This window comes from Mustela nivalis, assembly GCF_964662115.1.
Source record: "Mustela nivalis genome assembly, chromosome: 8".
NCBI lineage: Eukaryota > Metazoa > Chordata > Mammalia > Carnivora > Mustelidae > Mustela > Mustela nivalis.
The window spans coordinates 100,867,522-100,879,583 of NC_139027.1; the positions used below are offsets into that span (position 1 = coordinate 100,867,522).

Here is a 12,062-nt window from a genome sequence, read left to right on the forward strand (position 1 = left end):
GTCTTTAATCAAAAATCACTGCACGTTTGTTCAGTTGATGGAGAAAAAAAGTCAGCCACTGAGGTCCAGGGAAATCAGACAGAATGCCTGGGTGCTGCAGAAAGAAGCGTGGGGACCATCTGGTCTACCCCCTGTTTTTTTTTTTTTTTTTTTTTTTTTTTTTTTTTTTTCCTGTAGAGAAGGGAAGGAAATGGAGGGCATGTGGCATTTCCACAGCTAAGGGGGAATACGGTTCCTCCAGAAGCACAGGAAAGTTAAGCCACCGCCTTCCAGTTACAAAGTACCTCCTTGCAATTGCCGGCTCTCCCTGCAGTCTAGGGCAGGGAACAAGTTGGGCTGGTTTGAAACTTGCCTGGGCAACCAGCACCACCTGGTTCCCCTGCCCTTGCAGGATTCCTGCCTGTCTCCTGACTCGTGAGCAAAAGCCACTCTGTGAAGCTCACCTTCACACTGCATCAGGCTCCCTCGACCTATTTCCTGGGAAAAGAGGGGAAAGTTAACAATGACCCTGGGCTCGCAGGCACCCGGTGTCTGCATCATTCTTGTAATGACTATATTCTGTTGCCTTTGCTAGCAATGAATTGCAGTATCCAGGAGCTAAGATGCGGTTGGAGTGACCTTCTCCAACCTACCACTCCCACCCACCCTGACCTCTGCACACCCATATCCCCAATAAAGACCAGTCCCTTACAATTTACTCAGCTCGGGTGCAACATGAACACAACACATCGAGCTTAACAAGCATCGCATGTTGCCCCCCATGTTTCTTATTTATTTACAACCACATCCCAACTCTAACACACTGGCTCATATCTTCGACTCATGGCTATGATTAAGAACTGGGTATTTTTCTGACCTGAGAACGCAAAATGAGTCCATCCTCCTTAGGACGCCCCTTTAAGCCTTCTGGAGACTGACACGGGCTACACTGAATTCTATTTTGCACGCGGAGGATCCTGCTGCGTTATTGTTTCCAACACTGTGAGTAGGTGGATACGACAGACAGAACTTTAGGTTTCCGGGTTCTGGTGCCAGGAGGCATTGAGAGTGTGTAAAGTTCAAGTGCCTTCAAAGTGATTAAAATAAACAGACAACTGGTTCCTGGGCCACTCCCACCTCCTACAGAGAGCTTCAACAGGACAGGCTACCATACTCCCAGTTCCCAAACTTCTGAGAAGCCACGGAGACGGCAGTCCTCATAGCTGCTAGGGTCCACTTAGCCCCCATCTGACGCCCGGCACCTGATCGTCTCTGTCACCTGTGGGCTTTGTTGGGTTCCAGTCCATTCTTCAGGCTGACATCTGTCTGCACCATCTCCTGTTTCAGTTCTCCGATCTCCGAGACGATTGTGTCAATGAGCTATTCAAAGACAAAATAGTGTGACGTCAGGCAGTGGAAGAGGCGTGCCTAGGGACCGGGAGCTTCAGCCGCTTCCATAGGAGCACAGAGAAGACCACCTTTTTTTTTTTAAAATCCCGGCTGTGTGAATTTCCTCTGCCCAGAGGAAAGAAAATAAAGAGGGTGGGAGCAGCTTTTTCTTTAAAAAAAAAAAAAAAGGAGGAAGAACTTGGGTTTCGGTACTGCCCTAAGAAAAAGGATATGACACCCAGTTTGGTTTCTCAACATGAATACAAAGAGGAATAAACAAATCCTGGTAAAAACCAGGCTTCCACATTCATTTTGTCAAAGTCAAAACTCAAGAGGAATTCCCTGAATTAATATTTATACAATCAGGCTCTGGCTACAGAAATAAGCCTATTTGTTTTTGTTTTTGTTTTTGTTTTGTAAAGATTTTAGTTATTTGAGAGAGAGAGAGCATAAGCAGGGGCGGGTGGGGAGAGAACCGCAGAGGGAGAGGGAGAAGCAGACTCCCCGCCGAGCGGAGGGCCCGATGCAGGGCTCTATCCCAGGGCTCTGAGATCATGACCTGAGCCGAAGGCAGATGCTTAACTGACTAAGCCACCCAGGCGCCCCAGAAATAAGAATATCTAAGACATATATAGTTTGCAATCAATTTCTAGACATTAAGTCACTCATCCTATTCTTTGTTTTTTATTTATTTATTTATTTTTATAAAGAAGACTGTTCGGGGAAAGGGAAGAGAGGGAGAGATGTGCCCTCCTCTTGCAGAAGGTTCATGTGTGCTTGTATCCTCTACCCACACACCTGAGGAGAGCCTACATCAGCCCCCGAAGGCTGGCCTAAACTCTTGAGCCCACTGAACCCCTCAGCTAACAGAATCCTTCCTGGTGCTAACTAGGCACTCTCTGTGTCCAGCCCTGTTATCATAGTATGTCACTGCTCATTAATTTTTAAAAATTATAGTTATTTTTTACATATTATTTATGTCATCATGTAATAGATTCAATAGTTTCAAAAGAAGTATTTTTTTTTTAAATTCTCCATTTTAGGGGTGCCTAGGTGGCTCAGTGGGTTAAGTTTCTGCCTTTAGCTTAAGTCATGGTCTCAGGATCCTGGGACCAAGTCCAGGATCAACTCAGCAGGGAGCCTGCTTCCCCCACTCTCTCTGCCTGCCTCTCTGCCTACTTGTGACCTCTCTCCCTGTCAAATAAATAAATAAAATCTTTTAAAAACGTCTCCATTTTAATTCCCAACACATAACCTAAATGAACACAAGCTCTTTGGGGCCCTCCATAATTATTAATAGGACAAAGGGATCCCATGGCTCTAAACTCTGACAATCACTATTCTAGCTAAAGTGTTATCTTTCCTCAGCAGATTTATCCCACCCGAGCGCTGGCCGAAACTTCATCGAAGCTTATAGGCTGTTCTAAACTTTGACCCCATCTATTCATTCCGTAATTCAACAAACCTTTATTGGCACCCACTTCATGGCAGGTGCTAAAAGCATGAAAGTGGACAGTTCTCACAGAGATGATATTCTGATAGAGCACAGACCACAGTCCTGAATACTGAGAAGTGCCAGGATGAAAAGAGGACAGGGTGATGCTGTAGGGGGCAGCTAAGTGGCCACCACTCTAGGTAGGATGGGCTGGTGAGGGTGGATCTTGGAGGAAGTGATGGAACCCTGAAGGACAAGGGAGCCATGAAGAGATCAAGGGGAGATCTCTCCATACAAAGAAAGTCCCAGAGGCTAGGGAAGCACGGGTCAGGAGAGGAAGGACCAGAGCTCATTGGCATTCTAGATCACAGTACACATACATCTGAATTTTCTACACGAAGAACCATGAATGGGCTTTACGAGGGGAAAAATATTTCTTTTGTTTTAGGTTCTAAAAAGATCACTTTGGCTGCTGGCTAGAGGAGAAGCGGCAAGACCCGTCTGGAGGCAACCAGTTTGGATACAGGCAAGAAAGGTCCAGTGGTTTGGACCAAGGTGGTAGCAGAGGCATTCAAAAGAAGGGGGGATATCCAAGAACTGTTCAACATGGAAATTGGTAGACATTGATGGACTTGATGTAGGAGTAGGAGGAAGAGAAGACTCCACAGAACTCCCAAGTTTTTTACTTGATTATCAGACAGATGACAGTGCCCTTGACTGACATGACGAAGGGTCAGGTTTGAGGAAGAAATCGAGTTGGATATTAGGTCAGTGATGTCTTGATTTTCTTATTGGCCATTAAATAAATTTGGTATGTAGTTTTGGACATTCAGTATGGGGATATTATACATTTGGGTCAGTGGCATATGTGCTGGCATCCCCAAGCCCTGTCACAGGGAGAGATGATCTGAGGGGAAAGTGGACATGGAGAAGGAGTCCCTGAAAATAGCTCTGCATGCTCCCAATGCTTGGAGGTCAGAAGAAGGGAAGCCAGCCAGATCCTCCATGCTTGAGCTATCCTTGCTGTGTGTGCCTGGGATGCAAGCAGTAGGCGAACATTCTAGAAGCACTGAGGACCCGGAAGAGAAAATGACCAGGATATCCTTTATATATATATATATCCCACTGGCAAAAATTTAAAAGCCTGATAATATTTGAGAATATGTGAAAACAGGAACCCCAAGTCCTGCTAGAGGAGTCTTATTTGCAGAGCCCACTTTGAAGAGCAATATGGCAACATCTTAGCGAGTCAGAGACACACAGACCTCCAGATATGCACTCTAGAGAAATCCAGGCACATGGGTGCGAGGAGACTTTTATGAGAATATTTGCTGCACCATTATTTGTAAGAAAACCAAATTATAAGCACTTAAATGCCCATCAATAAGAAAATGGGTAAACTGAGGTATAGAATACTAGGCAGCAGTTAAAATGAATGAACCAGAGCTATCAGTATCAACACATATAAACAGAAATGCTCAAAAGCTTCTCATAAAAGCAAAAAAAAAAAAAAAACTTAAAAAGGGTTACCTTCAGTATATAAAGTTTAAAGCCATCCAAAACTGTACAATACTATGGTGTTAATAAATATACACATAGACAACTCCAATGTGTGATATGGGGGTTATAATCTTATTCCACGATAGTGGTTACTTCTTGAGGAGAATGGATGAAGATGTTCACAGGTCAAGGGCCTCAACGACTATGAGATTTTATTTCTTAAAATGAAATGACACAATGATAAGCTATGACAGAGCTGAGTGACATGTGCTTAGCAGTATATGTGAGTTTTTGTATCTTTATTCATATTCAAAATTATTAGGAAAAGAAAAAGGGGTGCTGTGTATGAAAATGGAAGGAGATGGAAAGATTGAGAAGGTGGGCCCGAGTGGGGTGAGCAAAAGCAGTCTGAGTGTCTGCGCTGAAGGTCCCCCAATCTGGGCTGGGTCATCCTCCCATTCTGGGCCATGGCTATTGTCCTGGCCAGGAAGTCACACACAGGAGAGTCACCCACGGCCTCGGGAAAATCTGGGAGAAAGAGTTCCCATCCCCAGCAAGGAGACAGGTCACTAGACAAATCAGCCTCTCCACCCTCAGTCACCTTCACGGCCACCATATTAATGTGAACGTGAACATAGCCTTCCCCAGGAAAAGCCCTTGACCTTCTCTGGCCAGACTGTCCCTCCTAAACACCTGGTGTCTGTCCTGGTATCAATGATTGGATTTGAGATGTTTCCCAAATTTTCCCAGACACATTTGTGTTTATTTGTGTTTTTGATACCTGAAGATGTTTGTTCACATCTTGTATGCTCTTAATACTCTTTATCTTTAAGGATAGGCAGAGATAACCTGCCACCCACAAACGGGGGGGGGGGGGCAGTTTTAAGCTTTGTCACATTAAAGACAACTGCAGTTTCTACAGGAGTGCTTTAATCAAAATTGGTGTCGCAACCAACACTTCTCCTTACACAACCCCAGGCCCCACCACATCCCTGTAGCCGTCTAGAATTCCTACAAGACCGGGAAGGGGCTGCTTAAGCATCCGGCAGGCGCACACCGTTCTTCACTACCCTATCTGTCTGCCCAGAACATGTGGGGACACTTGGGAAGGTCCACGGGGCCAAGTGGCTCTTGCTCTTACTCTTTAAGATGGGACATCAGAGTGCAGGCCACCAAATTCGTGAGATGGTGGTTCTCCCAAAAACACAGTATCTGTATCATTTCCAAAAAACTCCAAGTTGTGACGAAGGCCACAAACCAGAAGACAGACCCAGAAAAGCACTGGCCATCAGAGTCCACTCTGATAAAGCCAGGACATCAGTCTGTGCTTGTTACCTCCCGCAAAGAGGTGGCGTGCTTGCCTTCCCGTGCAGGCACAGACCAGGCTTCTGTGCACAACAGGAGAGAGGGACGCAAGCCTGGGATTGGGTCTCTGGGTCCCCTCCCTCATTCTACTCAGCAACCTCTGTTCACCCCTCTCTCTCCCAGGTGAGCATTTGCGCATAATAAAGTAGGTGGGTGGAGACTGAACTGTTCACCCTGGTGATTTCCATGCCAGTTGGCATCCAGGCCAAGGGCAAGAGCAGTGCTTAAGAAGGTCCAGGTTCTCTCCTCTGAGATCATACCCAGGGCTCAGCCTGGGCAAGGCTGGGCGTGCCTTGTCCCAGGCTAGAGTGGGAATCTACACTAATTTGTACCACTTTGTAATCATTCTGGTAATCTCCCCATTGGCGGGAACCTCCTTTGAGGGGTCACACTGCCAGCGGCAGCTCTGTACACTTTCAAGGATGACTGGTTGCAGCAACTGCCTGGTAGTTTGGCAGCATGGACAGTGCTGAGGGCACCAACTTGGGGCTCAGAGAGTCCCACCTTCACCCATGCCCCCACCCCTGTGGTTGTGTCCTGAACCTTGTTACTAATTGTGAGCCTTGCCATGAAGCAGAGTGATACTAGAAGACACTGCAAATAGACAGAGACACCTGCCAGCCTGGAAAGAGGCCATTTCATTACCGGGAGCAGACCGGGATCTACAAAAGACCAGCATTTGTGGTATCCAGTCTTCCTCTGCCAGCTGCCCAGAAATCTCTAATCTCAACATCTGCCCACTATATGCCCATTTTCCGTGACCGGGGACAGAAGTCTTGATGCCATCCATCCCTGCTCCCACAGGATGCTGGAGGGACTCCACATCTTGTGTTCTTTCTTTTAGAGTTAGATAAGGGAGGGAAAAAAATCTCTTGAAGGCCAAGAGGAGAAAGTGTTTACAGAATAAGTTCTGATAAGGCACTCTTCAAATGGTGAGGCAAACTCAGGAATGTTACCGTGCTTTGCAAAGGGGATGTGCTGCTGATACGGCGAGGACTAGAAAGCTAGGGTATGGGAAAAGTCAAGTGTTTTGCTCTTAGCTCAGGAATCTATTCCCCTAGTGTAGCTGCTTGGCCTTGGGGTCTGTTGGGCCTTGATAGCCCCATCAACTCTGTGGGAGCAGACCTACCTCCAGGTCACGAGAAACCCTATCACCCAAATAATCCCTCTCCTGTCTATTTTGGTGAGCTGGGGAAGCCTTATGGGCTGGTGGGTACATCCCATGTTTGGGGCTCTTCTAAAGAAGTCTGGAAAATAATGAGTTCCTTATCAACCTTCAGAATGATCTTTTGCTCCAAGGAATTGTCACCACAGAAACAAACAAAATAATGAAGGCTTCCTTCCACTTGCAGAGGAATGTCTAGAAAATGCTGACAGGGTATCTCAAAGCCTTGTCCTTTTTTTTTTTTTTTCCTCCTCCTTTCTAAACTTTGTATGCCACACCCACGAGGGTGTTTGCATTTTTATTTTTGAAATTTAATTATAATTGCATGAATACATTCTCATTGAAAAACACAAATTGTTGTCATTAAAACTAATCTGCCTTGACCATCACCCATAATCCTTTTCACTACCCAGAGGTAACCACTGTTACCAGTTTTGTGCACACCATTCTCGAATGGTATCATTCTGTGCTTTCTCTACCCAATGGAATTGTACTGATGCATTGTCCTGTGGTTCCCTTATTTTACTCAATGAAACGTGGGATTTATCTACATTGATATATGAAGCCCTAGCTCATTCACTTTTTTACAATTTTTAAAAAAATTATTTAAATTCAATTAACTAACACACAGTGTATTATTAGTTTCAGACGTAGAGTTCGATAACACCCACTTGTCTTGTTCATTATATCATGTGCCCTTCTTAATGCCCATCACCCAGTTACCCCATCCCCCTATCCACCTTTACTCCAGCAACCCTCAGTTTGTTTCCTGAGATTAAGAGTCTCTTATGGTTTGTCTCACTCTCTGGTTTCATCTTGCTTCATTTTTCTCTCCCTGCCCCTATGATCCTCTGTTTTGTTTCTTAAATTCCACACATGAGTAAAATCATATAATTATCTTTCTCTGATTAACTTATTTCGCTTAGCATAATATCCTCTAGTTCCATCCATGGCGTTGCAAATGGCAGGATTTCTTTTTTTCATGGCTGAATAGTATTCCATTGTGTATCTATAGTGGTATATTTATCCATTCATCTGTCAATGGACATTTGGGCTCTTTCCATAGCTTGGCTATTGTGGACATTGCTGCTATAAATATTGGGGTACACGTGCCCCTTTGGATCACTACATTTGTATCTTTAGGGTAAATATCCAGTAGTTCGATTACTGGGTTGTAGGATAGCTCTATTTTCAACTTTTTGAGGAACCTCCACACTGTCTTCCAGAGTGGCTTCACCAGCTTGCATTCCTACCATCAGTGTAGGAGGGTTCCCCTTTCTCTGCATCCTTGCCAACATCTGTTTTTTCCTGACTTACTCGTTTTAGCCATTCTGCCTAGTTCATTCATTTTAAGTGGGCTAGGGCTATGCCACATGGGGATATACACAGGGATAAACCATGTATCCATTCTATTTTGACAGACACTTAAGTCATTTCTAATGTTTTGCTGTCATAAGCAGGACTGCGCTAAACACCTCTGTATACTGTGTGAAACCTCATAGAAAATGCTGAGCTCCTCTCATGTAAGAGGTTATAAGGTGGCACTATGTGGCTCTCCAGGTGGCCATGCCAAGCTATACTGCCTCCACCATTTTTGAAAGTGACCCCCTCATTTGTCAGTATTTGATTTTATGAAACTTTTAAGCTTTGGCCAATCTGATAAGCATAAGTGACTTCTTAATGTTTTAATGTGCTTTGCTCGGGTTACATATTTTGTTGTTCATTTGCATTTTCTCTGTTGAGGAACTGCCTGTTCATTTATATTGCCCATCTTGGGGTTTCCTGGTTTCTCTCAGACTGTGCAAGTTGTCGATCTGCATCTCTTGTCTCAAATATTTAAAAAAGATTTTCTCTCAGATTGTTTTTTAAAATTTCCTTAAGCTTTTAATGTTGACAGAATCAAATTTTTTTTTATTATGGCTTTTGTTTATTGACCCTTGCCTAGGAAGACTTTTTTTTTTTAAGATTTATTTATTTATCTTAGAGAGAAAGACAGAGTGAGTGAGCACGGGGAGGGACAGGGGGAGAGAAAGAATCCTAAGCAAACTTCACACAAAGCATGGAGCCCAATGTTATGACCTGAGCTGAAATCAAGAGTCAGAAGCTTAACCGACTAAGTCATCCAGGTGCCCATAGGAAGACATTTCTTATCGTGAAGGTATAAAATTTCCTCTTTTTTCTGCTGACACTTACATATAATTTTGCCTATTTCTATATAATGTAATTACTTATAAGTAGGCCTTTCATTCATCTGGAGTGTCATTTTATGTGTGGTATGAAGTCAGGACAAGGAGGGGAGTGATAACTCAAATTCGGCCCATGCTAGTTTCCCTAAATCCGTAAACCCCACACTCTGAGATGGCTCTGTCTGCCTCAAGGTGCCTTCTACAGGCCAGGGAATGTACCAAAGGGCCGCCACTTTCAAACATGCCCAGAGGTTGGGGATGGCCTGTGAGGCAGGAGTTAGAACTCTGCCCTTGTTTTTTTGTTTTTATTTTTGTTTGATTCCATATGGAGAGCAAATGAACTCAGTTGAAGAAAGGAGCAGTTCTTCAATAGTCCCTCTTAGCCATGCTGATTCAAAACATCCCCTAAACACAGCCAGAACCTTCCTATTTACTAAAAACAACATTCACTATCTTTTAGTTCTATTTTCTGCCGTGGTAAGAGGAAAAAAATACCTCCACATACCCAGAGAAAAAGGTAATATGCAACCCAATCCCATATCCTCCTCTGAGTGAAGTGAGTGAGTGGTTTGATCTGAATAACTTTCTGTTTTTAGCTCTAAGTAGAAAAGAGTAGTGTAAAAAATAGAAATACTAGGCCCCAAATGGAGTCACTTGTGCAAAGACTCATATCGCAAACCCGGCCTTAATGCCTAACTGAGCTGCACGTCCAGCCTCTCCCAGGAGTGGTATTTTGAACCAGTCTGCAATTTCCTAATCAATATAGACAATGTAAACTGAAGGACAGATGCCGGCCCTTCCCCCAAAGGAAGGTGCACAGCCTGAAACAAACCTTCCATTTGTTTATGACTTCCTTGTCCCTACTCCCTTCTGCCTGGGCATGTCTTCCACTTTGTACTGCTCCCTGGAGCTCCTTTCTGTTTGCTAGACAAGGCGCTCCCCAATTCAGAAACTGCTGGCCAATTAGACCTTCAAGTTTACTCAATTGAATTGTGTTTCCTAAACAGCAATATTCAGAGGGAATGAACACAAGTGGGCAAATCTAATATTTAGAAGCCAAATCTGGCTAAGTTGACTGGCCTGGAATTTTTTCAGTTCAGTAGCTTCAAGCAGTGTGTCCTCGAATAAATCATTTGACTCCTTAAATTTCCTCATCTGTGACCCGAGAACATGATGAGGGCTGCTTCTTGGGCCTCTTTAAGAGTGTGTTGAGGTGGGGGTGCCTGGGTAGCTCAGTGGGTTAAGCCTCTGCCTTCAGCTCAGGTCATGATCTTGGGGTCCTGGGATCGAGCCTTGCATCGGGCTCTCTGTTCGGCAGGGAGCCTGCTTCCTCCTCTCTCTCTGCCTGCCTCTCTGCCTACTTGTGATCTCTCTCTCTGTCAAATAAATAAATAAAATCTTAAAAAAAAAAAAAAAAAGAGTGAGTTGAGGTGATGCAGACAAAGTCCACAGCCAACATGGGTTTTTATTATTTGCTGCTGGGGAACATGCTTACCAATTTACATTGCCACCCATAACAAGAAAGAAAGAGGCCTGGCTCAGAGGGAACTAGAAGTACAGAGTGGGATTAAGGTAGCAGGATGTGTTGGCTCATTGTATTTGTTGGGGGACACAGGTCCTTGTACTATGCTCATGAAAAAGACCTCCATACACTATGTCCCTAGAGGGCACGTCAATTCGATGGGGCTTCTTGGGGCACAACAAGCATGAGTGTTCTTAAAGTGGATAGAAACATCTGAAATTAGGACATTTCCAGAAAATTCAGGACCTGGTGTCCTTTGTGTGCATTGGTACCTTCTGGGTACACCTCAAGATGTTGATGGACCAGGTTTTCCTGGCCTTTAGCCTCTTGGAGCTTCCTCAGCTCTGAAAACCCCCACAAAAATCATGCAGCACAGTGGCTTCTCCCAAGACCAGTGTTCCCACCAGAGGGGGCCCCTCATGCTTCCCAAGAGGGGTCAGAAGAAGGAACCTGGCCCTACACAGCCAGCCTCAAGATCCCTGTCAAAGCATGGCTTTCAGGGAGCCAGAACCTGCTTTGTTTGGTGCACAGAGACCAAGAAGGACCCCCAGAGTCAGTTCTTGACCAAGAGCAGATGGGTGCTGAGGTATATAAGTGTCCCAGCTCCCACTTCTCTGTTGGAGACATCTGAGAAGACCTAAATTGTCCCCAAGCTCCCTTTAAGATGGATTCAAAGTTATCTTCAAGAGGACTTTGCTTAAAATTGGACTCTTGTGGGCGCCTGGGTGGCTCAGTGGGTTAAGCCGCTGCCTTCGGCTCAGGTCATGATCTCAGGGTCCTGGGATCGAGTCCCGCATCGGGCTCTCTGCTCAGCAGGGAGCCTGCTTCTTCCTCTCTTCCTGCTTTTCCTCCTCTTCCTCCTCTCTCTCTCTGCCTGCCTCTCTGCCTCTCTGCCTCTACTTGTGATCTCTCTCTCTGTCAAATAAATAAATAAATAAAAATCTAAAAAAAAAAATTGGACTCTTGTGTGACCTCCTTCCTGCCACACTCCACTATGGTTTCTCTTGAGCACTTCCTGATAAGCCACTTCCATAAAAATCTTCAGCTCTGTACCTATTTCTGGGGAACCTGATTAAAGATAGCCCCCAACCTTAACCCTTGGCTCTCCTTTTTCATCATTTGAGGTGAATGGTTCTGTCTATTGGTTATTCCTAGATCCAGAGACTCACTCAAATGCTCCCACCAGCATATAAATCCCAGAGTAGGAATCTTGTCTGTTTGCTCCCTGCTGTATCTTTGGAGCTCAAGCCAGTCCCTGGCATAGATGAGTTGTTGAATGAATGAGTGCTCTTCCTCCTCTGCCTTCCTCTTGGTAACTTCCCTGTTCATTTTCCTCCTAGACCAGGGCTAAATCAGGACACGGAGTGGGTGGAGCTCCAGCCAGTCCATGAGAAGCTCAGCTGAACAGGGTGGGGAAATCACTGACATGGTGGTGGCCACTAAAGGCCACTGCTCAAGAGTTTTCAACAATTTACCACCAACAACCAGCTATATGGCTGCATATCAGAATGCACTCTCTTC

The 12,062-nt window shown here is 44.9% G+C and overlaps 1 protein-coding gene across 17 annotated transcripts in view; it reads right to left on the reverse strand.

Moving 5' to 3' along the window:
• Nucleotides 1-12,062, reverse strand: part of RIN2 (Ras and Rab interactor 2) — a 221,975-nt gene that overhangs the window by 63,646 nt on the left and 146,267 nt on the right. For 10 of the 17 annotated variants that reach the window (XM_082743157.1, XM_082743160.1, XM_082743156.1 and 7 more), the window contains one exon: nucleotides 1,259-1,359. The exons of 3 other annotated variants lie outside the window; for them this stretch is intronic. In XM_082743157.1, the coding sequence (XP_082599283.1) occupies nucleotides 1,259-1,359 (101 nt within the window). Of the gene's footprint in view, nucleotides 1-443; nucleotides 478-856; nucleotides 980-1,241; nucleotides 1,360-12,062 lie in introns of those variants that run through there. 4 more of the 17 variants (XM_082743152.1, XM_082743148.1, XM_082743153.1 and 1 more) reach the window with 3 other exon arrangements.